Raw genomic sequence first — 15,926 nt, forward strand, 5'->3', positions numbered from 1 at the left:
GAGGGAGGTGCTTCCCAGCACAAGGCTGGGAAAAACAGGCTCTTGAGGAATTGCCCTCCAGGACCTCCTTGAGAGAACAATCAGACCGGGCCTAAGCCAAGTCCCATTGACATCAATGGAAAGACTCTTACCGACTTTAGTGGGCTTTGGATCAGGCCCACGACGATTGGAATTGTCTTCACAGGTGACTTGGTTCAGAGCAACTGCACAGGGACTCAAATTATTTGAAGACTCTCCAGTCTCGGCGGTGGCTCGGCCAGTGAAGAAAAGGATGATCACAGCAAGAGGATGGATTTTCTCTTTCCTTCTTCTGGAGGCCGCGTCGGTTCTAAGTGAAGGTTAAACATTTATACCCACATTATGGTAGTGACAAAAGCTGTTACCTGTCGGTGGCTTATATGAAATGAGATGTTGTTTTCAGGCCAGTTCCCAGTGGAATTGCCCATGTCAGAAAAATCAATGGTATATTGGTACTACCTGCTAACCTCACTGATATCTCTATCTAAGGTACTTAGCTGACTCCCCTCTGTGCTATTGTCCCAGTTTTAGAAGGGAATTGAACCAAGGTTTCCAAACATGTAGGTTAGTTCCCTAACCACTGGACCATCCTTCCTCCCTAAACCAAAGTCCCATGATTTTCACTCCCACTTCTACCCCGAGACTGGGGCCCAGAACCACTGGCATTGTAAGTCAGAGCCATGCCCCAGATGACATCTCAGCAGGCAGCGTTGTTTGTGGACACTCTACAGCACTGTCACCTTGTAGGCATTGTCTATTCTGGGGATTTACCCCAATTTCAGCCAGCAGTGGCCAGCTGATGTGCTGGCCTCCAGTATAGACCAGCAAAGATGTGATTTGCACTGATACAAGTTACCCTGGGTTCAAGTCAGGGAAAGATATTGGTGCAAATTGTGGCAGATTTTTTTTTATTTTGTTTTAAAAAACTGTAAATAATCGTGCATCTGGACATAACACACCTTTCTCCCTGAAGGGACATAAAAGTGCTTTAATTTACATGGAGTCTGAGACTCTTATCACTGCCCAATGAAATGCAACCACCTCTAGGGTGGAACACAGCAACTCTTCAACAGCACACAGAAGCACTGCACAACTTTTTTTTGAGGGGGAAATTATAAAAAAAATACTGCATCCAAATTGTAGTGACCCATTGGGTACCTATTATCTATCTAGGTACCTGTGTGACCCCCCTTCTCCTATCACTATAATATATGGGCATCTCATAGCCATGACTGCATTTAGTCCAACAGCCACCCTGTGAGGAAGGAAAGCGCTATTCTCATTTTACAGAGGAGGAACCGAGGCACTAAGATTACGTCTACACTGCAATCAGAGGAGTGACTGCAGGCTGCGAAGACACACCAGAGCTAGTGTTGATCTAGCTAAATCAAATAACAGTAGCACTGAGATGCAGCAGCCTGGACTGTACAAGTCTGTCCAGGACCCTGGGGATGCACTCGCGTGGCCAGCAGTCACACCTCTGAATCAGGGCCCAAGCATAACTTTTTCAGGCCCAGTACAAACTTGTAACATGGGCCCCCTCCCACACACATACCACAGTCCCTCATCCCATACAGACAATCTCAGGAGCCATGAACATTTTTTTTTCCCCATGGTAATGGGGGTTGCAGCCTGGGCCAGGCCCCCCAGGGCTTCCGGGCCCCAGTAAAGTGTACCCTTCCCCCCACCCCCCGACGTGGGGGCCCTGCCTCTGACTGCAGCCTAGACATACGCTGACTAGAGATTAATTGATAATCCCATTGACTGAAATGGAGCAAATGTCAGCCTTGAAAGAATATCCTACTGCAACGGTGTTCACTTTCCACAGGGCCAGATTGTGCCACTGATGTGTAAGCACATCTCCCCCCACCTCATTTCTGCAGCACTCACTATTGGCTCCCACCTGATGCGGTGTTGACTCAGGCCTGATCTACATTAGAACATTAGGTCATTTCACTAGGTCACTCCAGGGTGTGAAAAATCCACACCCCTGAGTGACACAGTTAGCAGACCTAAGTCCTCCGTAGACAGTGGTACCCCCCTCGGAGAGGTGGATTACCTACGCCGATAGGAGAACCATCTCTGACTACTCTGAACCCTCAGCAATGTATCACGTGACTGCACAGCTGCTCGGCTGTCTGATAGGATCGACTCATTCCCTGGCTCCAGAAGCACGGACGTATTAAAAGAAATTATGGAAAAAATCAATTGTTAGGAACACGCCTCTCTTGAAAACGTTATTCTCCCGTCTTTATCGTTTTTGTAAACATCTCCCTCAGGTCAGAGGGTTCAGACGCAATCCGTCAGCAGGATCCAGCCCGGACAGAAACCCCTCTATCCCTTTGTAAAGGACAACCTAGCAAGTAAGTCATTTTCCATCTCCAGAAGCTTTGCTTATGGGGACAGAGGTCATTTTGTGCACATGGCTTTTTTCGTGCTTAATTTGCAATGGATCCAACATGTTTAAACTAGATGAGGCACTTGTGCAATCGACTTCTCCCCACCTCCTGCAGGATATGGCTGTCACTGCAATTTGCTCCTGGCTTCTCTCCTGGAATACTGAAGGTCAAATATACAGGCACAGCCCATATCTCTAGCTAGAATCCAGCCTCACCCCCTTCCCTTAAGCACGTGAGGTTCCTCAGAGAGGAGGAATACATACAGAAATCAGGAATGGGGAACAGTTTCACTATACCCACCCCACCCCCACTAGAAACCAGGCAGTTTTGGTCCTCAGAAGGAGTTTGATGGATGGCTCCCTGCCCCACACTTCTTCCTCCACATTCAATGGGTCTTCAACAGAAGTCTCCAAAGACACTTTGTCCCGTACTGTGCCCAAGCAGAAGGAAGGTACCCGGAGAAAGTTGGGCTGGGCAGAAAAGCAGCCAGCCCCAGGACCACTCAGATAATTAAGAGCTCTCCCCACATGGCCAACAATATCAAAAGATGAGCCAACATCTTCCGAATCAATGGCTGTGATTTCTCAGGTGCCCCTACAAGTTCTGGATCAACGTAAACATGCTCCTGGGACGGGTGCATGCGTGTGTTACTAAAGCAGGGTAAATGTGCCCCCCTTTCTGGCCGGCAGCATCCCCACCCCACTCTCCCTGTTCACAGGTCCTGCTAGGACTGGGATAATCTGCACTGTGTGCAGGTGCTGTGGGTTAGTCAGGGGGGGCCCTGTGTGTAAAAATATGCGAACCCCCAGCCAGACCCTGACATCGGTGTCACTCCATTGAAGTGAGTGGAACTGCATCTGGCCCCTCCCAGCTCCGAAAGCTCTGCTCTGACATGAGCCTCTGTGGCATTTCTGCAGTTGGGTAGCTAAAAGAAGCCAGATAAATTCCATCCTATGCTCCCCGCAGCTGGGGCTGGGTTCTCTGATAAGTCCCCAGATGAAGCCCCCCTGCCATGAATTTGGCCCTATATCCCAAATAGAATTTGGCCCTATAACCCAAACAGCTGGCAGATGAGCCAAGCAATTTAACTGGTTAGCCCACCAGGCATGAATCCTCTAGAAATACCCAGCTCATGCCAGATGCCACAGCGTCACCCCAGTACTACCCCTTTGCCAATGTATCTTTCTATCCTGGCAGAGGGTACTTCTCAGCAATTAACAACCAAGCAGAGCTAATGGCCCACAGAGCCCTCTTTGCCCATCGGCTCTTCCCAGCTGTTTTTTAAGCTTCAGGAAACACCCAGATGCCTCAAGTGTTATTCTCTACTGTCAGGCACCGCAGACAAGGCTACTGAAAGCAACGAACAATAATGATGTTATGGCCGAGGGATTACCAGACGTTCATAGCAATTATCCAAGCCTTCCCCTCTCATTTTCCCTTACCATTATTAGCAATGGTTGGGATGGGAATAATCTATCCATTTGTGACGCACAGAAACAGGGAGGCAGCGCCTGCATTAAATAAAGGTTTTGCATTTTCTGGGATGCCGATTTCAGCTGCTCATTTCCCTCTCACATTGATGGCTAAATTCGCTCGTTACCAAATCTGTGGTTGGAGCTAACATGGCAGCGGGGTGTAACCCATGTTTCACAACCAGGGAAAAGCGCTCTCTAATATCTGACACATTTTTTTTTTTAACAGAAGCTTCTAGGCTTGATCACACTTGGAAACAGGAGCTCAAAGCACAGTACAAACATTTGATTAAGCCTCATACGTATCTCTTTTATGGCACAGAGAGGTTAAGTGACGTACTCACAGTAACACAGCAGAGCTGCATTAGCAGCCCAGATTCCTGACACCCCCAATCCCTTCCTCTAATCCAGGGGTGGTCAACCAGTCAGAGACGAAGAGCCCAAAAATAGCTATAGATACCTCAAAGAGCCACATTTACCTTACCCTCCGCCAAAAATTCACGCTTATCTGTCAATTTCAGCGGCAGCTGGTCAATTTCACATTTGAAAGTAAAAACTTTTTGGTGCCCCATACAATGTGCAGAACCGCATTTGTATGATAAAAGAGCCTCATTTCTATGACCAAAGAGCCGCATGCGGCTCGTAAGCCGTGAGTTGGCCACTCCTGCTCTAACCACTAGACCGCACTCCATTCTCTGGACATACAGAATTAAAAAAAACATTTGAGATGAAAATTAAATGAGCACCAAGAGCCAGAAAATGGCCTAGTAATCACATCGTCCGAGCTGAGGCTCAGTACTGCAGAGTCCTTTTCATTATCCAGTTCCTGGGCAGTGGATTCACATGGTTCAATGTTGATCATCCGGGTGGCAACAGGGATTATGAACATTTAGACTCCATCAAGTTTTACTTCAGGGACAGGGGGGTGCGAGAGACGCACGCGAATTGAAGGGCAAACCACAGACTGGGTCCCCTCTAGCCTCCAGGAGGGATTCTGGCGTTGGAAACAAGGAGCAGCCTGCAGGAAAAACCTGTTTGAATTACACTGTACTGTTTCCTTTGTCCCACGGATAAGCGCAGCAGCTCTCCGGGGGGTTGGAATTAATATTTAGCACGTCACTCTTAAAGCAATAAGGCCCAACATGCCAGCCAGCAAGGACATGCGGGGTCTATCTACGCAGTGAACGGCAGTGAGTCACCAAGCTCTCGCTACAGCGCTAAAACTAGCTGAGTAGGCCTTGCAGCCTGGGCTGGAGTTGGGCTCTGAAGCCCATTACCCTGCTTAAGCTTCAGAGCCCAAGTCACAATGTCTGCACAGCGATATTTAGCGCCATAGCACAAACAGGAGTCTGTCGACCTGGGCTCCAAACACAAGCCAGTGTTTATAACGAGAACCCCGCGAAATTCTTTTCGTTTTGGGGGAATGTATCATCATTTCATTTTATCCATTCTCCTGCCAAGGAGTTGGGTCCTGCCCCCGCAGGAGGGTAGAGGCCACGAGGAGACGGTTGCAGAGCAAGTCCACCTTGCATACATCCTGCAGGGATGGCGGCTGTCCGGCAGGGCTAGGCCTGGCACACCAAGTCACAGTGCCACTCACTCAAATTTGGCCCGACCGCTCCCCCATCCTGATGATGGAGGAGGGAGTAGTTGGGCCAAATCTGACTGGTGCTGCAACCGCGTGCACCAGGCCCAGGGCGACTGGACAGGAGATACAGGAGCTTCCGCTGAGGGTTGAGTTTTTCATTTTATGTTGTTTTAATCTTCGGTTTTGTTTTATTTTGTGTTATTTCACATTTGCATAAAACACAGGGCTCAATTTATAATTCACCCCATAGAAAGTGTTTTAATTTGTGCAGTTGTCTTTTGGGACTATTAGCTGTCAGATCTACCAACCAGAACACCGGAGGTGAGGAGCCAGGATGCCAACAGCTTTAAAATTTCCATTTAAGCCATGGCACTTCTCGACAAACCAGACATTACAGTTCTGTGGCTGCTGTAATGTAATTTCCTTCTCCAGCCACCAAAGCCCACATAAAAATCTGCTTTAATAAGACTGGGTTTCATATTCTGACACTGTTATTCAAATCCTTAGCTGGGCATCTGTCTGCATTTCTACCAGATAACCTGAGCTTCTCGCTGGTTTACTGTAACAGCTGGAAGAACAGCATATAACATGGTGCACATACGTTTTTCCATAAAAACAGATTTGTATGTATTTAAAACTCTTAATAAATATCATATGGGGTCTGGCGGCTTTCATTTTTAAACACTTGGCATAAACAGTGTATTTTGTAAGCAAGCAGCTGAAATTAAGATAATTCCTTCTAGTAACTTTTATAAATTAAATATCTTAAGAGTCCAGCCCCACACACAAGACCCTATCATGTGCTGCAAATAATCTGACCCATTAAACACTCTATAAGTGCTAAGTAACATTCTAAGTTCTGTTCTGACCTCAGTAAAACAGTGCAGTTCTCACAGGGGGAGATGTACCTATGTTATAGATGACAACATTTGTTTTATTATTAGCAGAGTCATAGGACTAGTTTGTGCCACTTGTATCCTTCCATGTAAGTGACAATATGTGTTTGATTTCCTTTCAAACACACACATTTCGGACTAAGCATCTACTGCTCTTGAGTTTTACTTCAGTAATTCTGAATGTAGGAGCCTGCACAGATTTGAGTCGGACGCATTTGGAACTCTTCTCACAGCTTATTACTCAAACTTTAATATGTTTTGGGTTTCTTTAAACCAAAATGGTTTATAAAAATCTAAATCCAAGTGCTTTGTCTTAAAATACAATTTTAAAAAAATCACTGCCTTTCTCCCAGGCATGAGAGAATACACAGTATATGTAACACGCATCTCAGTAACACAGGAATGATGTTATTCAAGGTTCTTTGCGGCAAGATTCAAAAAGGTTTTGGTCTCCATGGTCGAAATGGAGTGAATGCTCAGCAGAATGCGGCAAAACTGGTGTTCAGACCCGTCTCAGAACCTGCCTAGCAGAAAGCCTCTGGGACCTGCACTGTAATGAAGCGACTGAGGAAGGGCGACTCTGCATTGGACATTCTTGTTCAGGTGCTCATGTAAACTTGATTACAGTGTCCCTCACCTACATAAAATGATGTTGTGGCTTCACTCCAATTACTAGGGTTCAGGAACCACCCTTATGGCTTGAGCATCTTTCTTGCCAGTCTCAGGCAGGTCAAGGAGTGAATGAGCCATGAAGCCTGATCTACCCTTTCACCCTGACAGTGGTCCTGCCAAGTCAAGGCTGAAGTAAACAGATGGGGAAGCATGGAGAATTCATACTGCTGCTGTCTATGCTGCTCTTATCCTGTGATTTAACAGAAGGCTCCAGCAATGAATTAAAATACCAAAGCATCAAAATTAGGGGATCAAGGTGGGGGGAATGCTCAGGGCTCCATCAGGCACACGGGATCGCGTGGATTAAGGAAAATCTCTGTTTAATGTCCTGTTAGAGCAGCAGTTGTAAAATCATGGCCCATGGCCCACTTCTGGTCTACAGAGTACTTGCTGGGGGTCTGTTGGCTGGTTATGTGGTGGTAGCTCTCCTTCTTCTTAGCACATGTAAGCAGCATTGAAAGTATACAAAACACGGTATCTACTTTCCTAATACTACCGTAGTTGTCACTGGGCTATTCAGTAATTGTGAATGAAAGAGGAAATGGTATAAGCCATCATGATTGCGAAGGGAAGTGGTTCCCTGAAAGTATCTATTAGGTGTAGCGCACTCTAGGAAAAAAGTTGAGACTCACTGTTTTGGAGCTAATCTACTAGACCCCTCAGAGGACACCCATGCAAGTGCCTCCCATTGCATACTCAAGTGAGGACAGAACCGGACCCACAGCGTTAACTGGGTAGTTAGTTTTATGTATGGACCTGAGTCACGACATGTGCACTTGGATCTGCATCCAAACTGTCCCAGTGCTTAGGGCGTTTGGATGGGTGGTTTTAATTTGGCCCATTGTATAGCCAGGGCTAAGTAGGAATGTTCACATCCAAATTTCCCTAATGCTCAATGGTGGGAGGTAGAATAGGGTGTTCTCCATAGCTAGTTATTTCAAGCCAGTGACCAATAGTAATACATTTTCATTAAATGATAGGTTTAACAGCTATATAGTCAATCTGCTTCTAATACACCGCAGTTGATCATCAGTAAAAATGTGTTTTGGATAAAATTTATTTCACATGCAATAGCTGCCTTATTAAATTTAAATTAAAGTAAGACCTAGGGTCCTTAATGGAAAGCAGTAGCAGACTAAATCAGAGCCCTCCATTTTTAACCTATACACATTCCTTCCCCAGAGTGCAACCTCACTTGCTCCATGGGCCGCATGAATGCTGAGTGCGATGCCTGCATGTGTGAGGACCACGTACTGCATGGAATGGTCTCCCTGGCAGATGGCGCACCAGCCCCTGAAGCTGCTGTCTATGTGCAGTCCGAGAATCTGAAACTGCTAACTACGTCTGATAGCGACGGAGGGTTTCGGATTCCCGGAGTGTGCCCCGACGGCAAAAATATTCTTAAAATTAAAAAGGCCAGATACGCTACGGCGACTGTCCTTGTACCTAAAAGCACCAAGAAATTCTCAACAATCCACGTGCATCTGAAAAGAGCAGGTAACTACAGACAAAGACTGCTTGCTATAAACTGTACTGCTCTGATCCACTAACTACGTGGTAGTTTGCTATTGCTTTTAACATTCACCAAATCTAACTGTTGTTTTAAACTGAAAAGAATAGTGATGTTCTTCCCTCTCACAGACAAGCCGTACATCATAAAGAATCCAGTGGATAAAGTGAGGAGAAGAGGGCAAAGCGTGACACTTTGCTGTACAGCTGTCGGGGAGCCGGTCCCTGATCAATATCTCTGGTAAGACATTAAAGGCAGCCTACGAAGAAAGTTATTTGTTGCCTTTGAATGTGCTACTGATATAAAAGATGCAGCGATGTGGTGATGCTCTTAGGACTTCTTCTGCATGATCACAATAAATCCTTATATTCTCGTTAGTAGGATGCACTTATATTATGGTAGTACCCAAAGACCCCAACTGTGCTGGGTACTGCACAGCTATAGAAAAGAGCCAATCCCTGCCTTGAAGGGCTTCCAGTCAATAGTGTGTGAGGTCGTTTGCATCTGGAATCTCAAAAGCCCCCAGCAGAATTCTATGGCTATTGAAGAAAGGTTTAGTATAAAGATGCCCAAAATGCAGCCTAAATCAAAGGACACTGCTGATTTAGGGCCAGATTATAATACCCCTTACACTCATTAAGTAGTACTTTACTCCATGAAGATTGACATTACTTGGATTACTGATGGTGGAGGGTACTGTTCACAACCTGGCCCTAAACTTGTGTGCTGACTTGATATGGTAAAGCTGATGGATCAGACAGTAATTTTCTCTGTAGTATAAGAACACATTTTTATTTTGATCTCATCTTCTTAGGAAATGCATTTTTGAAATGTTACAGGTATAATGGGTAGAACTCTATAGAATGGGAGATTATTGTTGTAAGTATTCGTTTCTCTAAGATTTATATAGTATTTCTTCTCGTACAAGTCTGCAGTCAGAGTTTGTATAGAGATGTATTGGAAAAAAATACATAAATAATAATTTTAAAAAACCCTAACCCAGCAGAACCTTCAAATGTGGGCGGTAGCCACTCTCCAGACTGCTGCAGTCTTAGCTACGCCCTGTGGGGACAGGCTATGCTAAGACTGGATTTACAGTACAAACTTTTACCAAGTTCAGCGTCATTGCAGTTCTACATGTGTCAGCTATAGTAAAAGCACCAGCACAGGCCAAGTGAAGGCATTTTTCCCCTCCATGTATCTTACCCTGGTGATACGGTGGCAAACATCATGCACTAGCATTTCCAGTTTCTAGCAACAGTTAAACTGAACCGGTGGGCAAACTGTTATGGCAGGAAAATTGCTAGAAATTCTCAGTGCAGATTAGGCCTAAAATACCAAAGACTCGTACCTAATTTCAGAGCTTATTTAACATCACTGAATTTACCCCAGCGTAGCTAAGCTCTGAATCCAGCCCCAAGATTGATATGCTATGGTCATACTTAAATGTTTTTACCCATCTGAAAGCTTTTACCAATTTGACAGAGATCTCCAATACACAGATGGCCTGGATCCAATGCCCACTGGAGTCACTGGAAAGTCTCCCATTCCCTTCTGGGGATATAGTCTGCTGGCAAAAGCTTTCAAATCACAGAAAAATTCAGAGTGGCCTAATGTATCCCGCCAATGTCTCTGCGAATGTTTGGGTGTTTTGGTTTCAGTGCTGGTGAACTCAACCAGCAAGCAACTTCTAGCCATCCGCCAATGATAACACAAGCAGATATTAGAACTCTTTGTATATATTTATTTTAACAGTAAGTGTAAATTATAACTAGGAATATTTACAGGCTCCTAGAATATTGCCAACATATCCCTGTGTCAAAATTTGGCAGTCCCGCAATAATGTATTTACTAGATACTTATAACAATACTTCGCTCTTCAGTAGGGCCTTCTACTTAAGGATTTCAAAGCACATTATTAGAGAGTTAAAAGCTCACACCACCTCCATTAGAGAATATTATTTCAATGTTGCAGATGGGGAAACTGAGCAATCCAGCAAGTATGCCGTAAAGGCAGGAATAGAACCCATATCTCTATTTCTAGTCCTTTGCTTTAGCCATTAGATAATCCTTTCTTTGCCCCATCAGGTTTGCTTGGCTTTTTATCAGGCTATTCAATGATTTCTGTTTCTTACAGGTACCACAATGGAACTCTGCTGGATTCCTCAGCATATAAATATAATAGCAATCTGGTGTTAAGGAACTTGAACACAGACCAGGCAGGAGAGTATTTCTGCAAGGCTAGCAACGATGCAGGATCTGTGAAATCCCGAGCTGCTAAACTTTCTGTAATAGGTAAAAAAATGTGGCATGTAATGTTACAAGAAGCTTGGGAACTGCCAATGTGCAAAATCAGTGGGCACAAACTTTGAGGCAATTTAGGACAAGTTTTGCAGAAATAATATTCATTATTAGCCAGATATTTGCAAAAGAATGAGCCTTGCGCTCTTTGGATCACCTAACAAAATCCAATTTAACCACCTACCCAAAATAATTGGCCTTTGAACTCACTGCCATAAGAGTGGAGTAGCTCCATACTTTTAGATACTGGGGCTAAAGTCCCGATTCAACAAAACACTTAAGCACGTGCCTTCCTTTAAGCATAGGCTTAAGTTCATCCCTATTCAGCAAAAAACACAGGCACATACTTAACCTAAATAACTAAAGAATATGCTTCATTTGAATGAGATGTTAGCACCTGCTTGAGTGCTTTTCTGAACAGAACCAATCAATCTCATTTTTTAAGCATGGGCTTTGCTGAACTGGAACCACGGGCATTTGACTAAACAGAAGCTTGTAACGCATCCAATGATTCTGAATTTGAAATTTCTGAATTTATTGCTATTGAAATAATGTTTATCAATATCTGAGGTGTTGAGATATTGCAGTGAACAGCATAGAAATATCTACACATTCACTAATAAAATCTATTTTACCAGGAAGCCATGAACCTTCCTGCAATCCACGACCTGAAAGCTACTTCATCAGACTCCCACATGACTGTTTCCAAAACGCAACTAACTCCTTCTACTATGACGTTGGTAAATGTCCCACAAAGATATGCTCTGGAAAGATCGATAAAGGACTCCAGTGCAAAGACAGTGTTGCTTACTGCTGTGGGGTGTCTAAAATGGAAACAAGAGAAATATCGTGCAGTGGATACACCCTTCCCACTAAAGTTGCTGTAGAATGCGGCTGTAGCGTGTGCACTGAGATCAAGATGACAGTCCGGGGAAGAGCCACAGCTACAGATAATGGTGAACCAATGAGGTTTGGCCACATATACATAGGGAACAACAGAATCGGCATGACTGGCTACAAGGGAACCTTCTCTGTCCACATCCCAGCAGACACAGAGAGGCTGGTTCTTACTTTTGTTGACCGTCTACAAAAGTTTGTGAACACAACTAAAGTTTTGCCTTTCAACAAAAAGGGAGGTGCTGTGTTTCATGAGATCAAGTTACTGCGAAAGAAAGCACCAGTTACATTAGAGTCCTCTGAAACCAACGTGATTCCCTTAGGAGACATGGAAGGGGACGATCCAATAGCTGAACTAGAAATTCCTCCAAATACGTTTTACAGGCAGAATGGTGAACTTTACATGGGCAGAGTGAAAGCCAGTGTTACATTTCTGGATCCAAGAAACATGTCAACAGCGGCAGCAGCACAAAGTGACCTAAACTACATTAATGAGGAAGGCGACATGCTCCCGCTGCACACATACGGCATGTTTTCAATGGACTTCACTGATGAAACGGCCACTGAGTCTCTTAATGCAGGGAAGGTGACGGTTCACCTGGACTCTGTGCAGGTCAGAATACCAGAACACTTGCAGCAGATGAAGCTTTGGTCACTGAACCCAGAGACAGGATTGTGGGAGGAAGAAGGGGACTTCAAAGCTGACAAAAGCACACGTCACAAACGAGAGGAAAGAATTTTCTTGGTTGGGAACATGGAAATCAGAGAGCGGAGGCTCTTCAACCTTGACGTCCCGGAGAGCAGAAGGTGTTACGTCAAGGTACGAGCTTACAGAAGTGAGAGATTCCTGCCAAGCGAACAAGTTGAGGGGGTTGTGATTTCCATTATCAACATGGAGCCCACATCAGGTTATTCATTCAACCCTAGAGCCTGGGGTCGCTTCGACAGCGCAGTCACTGGTCCCAATGGGGCCTGCTTACCAGCTTTCTGCGATGAGCAACGTCCAGATGCCTACTCAGCTTATATCTTGGGAAGCCTGGGGGGAGAAGAACTTGAAGCTGTGCCCTCTTCTCCCAGACTCAACCCTAACGCCATTGGAGTCCCACAGCCATATCTCAACAAGCTCAACTACAGAAGGACAGATCACATGGATCCTAGAATTAAGAAAACTGCCTTCAGTATCAGCGTGGCCAAGCCAAGTCCGAGCACTGCAGAAGAGAGCAATGGCCCCATCTACGCCAATGAAAACCTAAGAGAATGTGAGCAAGCTCACTACAGTGCTGCTCATTTCAGGTTTTATAGAGTAGAAGGAGACAGGTATGAATACAATACAGTTCCCTTCAATGAAAATGACCCTATGAGCTGGACTGAAGACTACCAGTCTTGGTGGCCAAATCCAATGGAACATAGGGCATGTTATATTAAAGTAAAAATTAACGGACCCCAAGAGGTGAACGTAAGATCTCGCAACATGGGTGGCACACATCCATACACAGTTGGCAAGCTTTACGGCATCAGAGATGTGCGCACCATTCGAGATATGGAGGAACAAAATCTCTCAGCGGTGTGCTTGGAATTTAAGTGCAGTGGCATGTTGTATGACCAAGACCGTGTGGACCGTACACTGGTCAGAATCATTCCCCAAGGAAACTGCTATAGAAAAAGTGTTAATAGCATGCTCCAGGAATATCTAGTGAACCATCTCCCTCTTGCTGTAAATAATGAATCAGGTGAGTACACAATGTTGGCACCTCTTGACCCTCTTGGACATAATTATGGAATCTACACAGTCACTGACCAGAACCCTAGCATAGCTAAGGAAATAGCTCTGGGTAGATGTTTCGATGGCACGTCTGATGGTACTTCCAGAATCATGAAGAGCAACGTAGGCATAGCATTAACTTTTAACTGTGTTGAAAGAGATGCGGTGCAGCAAAGTTTATTCCAGTCTCTGCAGAATTCACCTAGGCAGAGAGAGAGAATGGGGATCAGAAGGCAACAAAGAGAAAGCTGCATTGGTCAGGCCAGGGTGAGAGGATGTACCCAACGCAGAAGTTCACCAAGAGTTCAGTGTACACCTACAGATTAGAAACATACCAAAGCACCATTACTGTATCCAGATTTGATTAAATATATTCTAAAAGGAATAGCTGTCTGCAAATAAGCAAATCTAAGTACATCTGCTCAGCTGCAGTCAGTGGTCATTACTCTTGAGATACCATTTCTAGCCTCTCTCAACTCTAGTAATCAGGGCATGCCAATTTCTCATCATTTTATTGCACCACAAAGGAATGATATGAAGCAAACATATTTGGGGTCAATTGTATTACAACAATAACATCCTTTGTTAAATGCAATTACCATAAAATCTAAGTTTTGCCAGATGTTAAACAACTTCAAACTTTAGCCTATAGGCTAAAAAATTCAAAGATTAAATAATGCACATAAAATATTCTTCTGTGTTCTGGATCCACAGACTTTGCCAGCTAGGAGTATATGAACAGTAGTTGGTAATAATAAAAAGGAATAAACTCTCATCTTCATACTGAATTCAACTGCAAAATTTTGTACTTGAAATGTAAATATTTTATTTATATCTTTGCTCATTTTAGAACTATGTATTCATTACTGAAGTATTGTATAGTGCATTTATTTTATTTCATATTTTTGTAGCATAAAGAGAAGAAATCATGTGGATTTTTAGATTTCAGTTGCCTAAGGCTACAGTTTTATTTTGCTTCCTGCTTGATACAAGTAAAAGTCCACACTATAAAATAATGTAGATTAATAAAAAGATAATTTTTGTAACTCTGATAGTGCTATATTCCTTCTGTGTTTGATGGGTCTATATTAATGTTCAAGTAACAAAATATGTGGGATAGAGCTGAGCAAGTCACTGGCAGGGAATAATTTGCTAAATTAAAAGGTGAAACTTTTTTCTTTTCAATCCACCAAAGAGATCACAAAATCCTCAGGTTGAGTCAGATTCTGCCTGGGGCTGTAAACACAGCTCTGGCAGCACAAAACAGCTGTAAAGCTGCTCTCGATGGGCAGCCGGGGATTCTTCCAGGCATAGGGCTGTTCCAGGCTATGAGGGAGCATAGTCGGAGCATGTTGTGGCAATTCCTTCTATTAAGAGCCAGTGCAATTTAGAGCAGCCCTGAGGCTACTCTAAGGAACACAAGCAGCCAAATTGGCACCCAGCAGCCCAAGAGATGGGGAAGAGCCCAGCTGCTTAGTGCAGAGCTCTCAGACAAGTGAGGATCTAGCCCTTGCCTTGTTCTTTAGAGATCTAATTTAGTTCATTCTTGGAAAGTAATCATGACTTTCTTCAACACACAGGCCCTGATCAGCTGATTGCTCATGAAACATTAACTGCAAATATTCACAATCTGCGTTGCACTGGTTAGCTGCACAAGACACATGGTATTGTTTCTGTTCCCTGAATAGCTGACGTATGTATCTAACCAACAAAGAGCAAACAGTGTATTTTACAATCAAACAGCATTTAAAATGAATATTTAAGCTTAAAATTTGGACTACCAAACCTCAAGCACTGGAATGCTCATGGAAAAAGATCACAAAAAGGTAACCAATACCATTAGATCAAAATTGACTTCAGAAGTGAAACAAATACTCGGGTCTAATTTTTTCTTACTATTCACTCAAGCCTAACGTGTAGTAAGTCATTTCTCAGCCAGATAATACATTTGAGCATGATCCAAAACTCACTAAAGTCAACGGAAGTCTTTCAATATACTTCACTGGATCAATCTTCAATGGTCTATGCTGGGCGGGGAGGCAAAAGAAGGATTAGCCTGACTCATTTTAAGGGTTAAAAAAAGCAGCAGCAGCTCTAATCAATGGACAAGAAATGCCACAAAAAGCCATGTTCTTGGGGATCACACTGTCAATTCACGAGGTTAAGTGAAAAGAAAGCTGGAGAATATTCTGGCATTTCTTCCTTTTCACTGCAGTGACCTTGGTTGTTTCCTCTTTCATTTATGCCTATTCCTCTGCAATGGTTTGGCTTGAGCTCCTGCTGGCAGCGCCAAGATGGGTCACTGGCTTTATTCCTCCTTCACAGTCACTGGCTTGCCTAGTTTAGCAATGTGTTTTTCAGACTAAACACCTCACGAGAAAACCCAAATTCAACTCCTCCCTTATGCTGGC

At 44.1% G+C, this 15,926-nt stretch overlaps 1 protein-coding gene across 1 annotated transcript; it reads left to right on the top strand.

Moving 5' to 3' along the window:
• The first annotated feature begins 271 nt into the window (after positions 1-271).
• CILP (cartilage intermediate layer protein) lies at positions 272-14,514 on the top strand. The gene is given in 10 exon segments (XM_067555568.1): positions 272-338; positions 2,298-2,385; positions 4,724-4,811; positions 4,813-4,887; positions 4,889-4,950; positions 6,774-6,976; positions 8,228-8,542; positions 8,687-8,795; positions 10,693-10,850; positions 11,495-14,514. Coding segments are annotated over 10 exon segments (3,513 nt in total). The 3' UTR covers positions 13,843-14,514.
• Positions 14,515-15,926: the final 1,412 nt, after the last annotated feature.

The sequence above is a fragment of the Emydura macquarii genome, unplaced genomic scaffold (assembly GCF_026122565.2).
Source record: "Emydura macquarii macquarii isolate MOO-44397 ecotype Brisbane River unplaced genomic scaffold, CSIRO-AGI_Emac_v2 contig_1644, whole genome shotgun sequence".
Lineage (NCBI taxonomy): Eukaryota > Metazoa > Chordata > Testudines > Chelidae > Emydura > Emydura macquarii.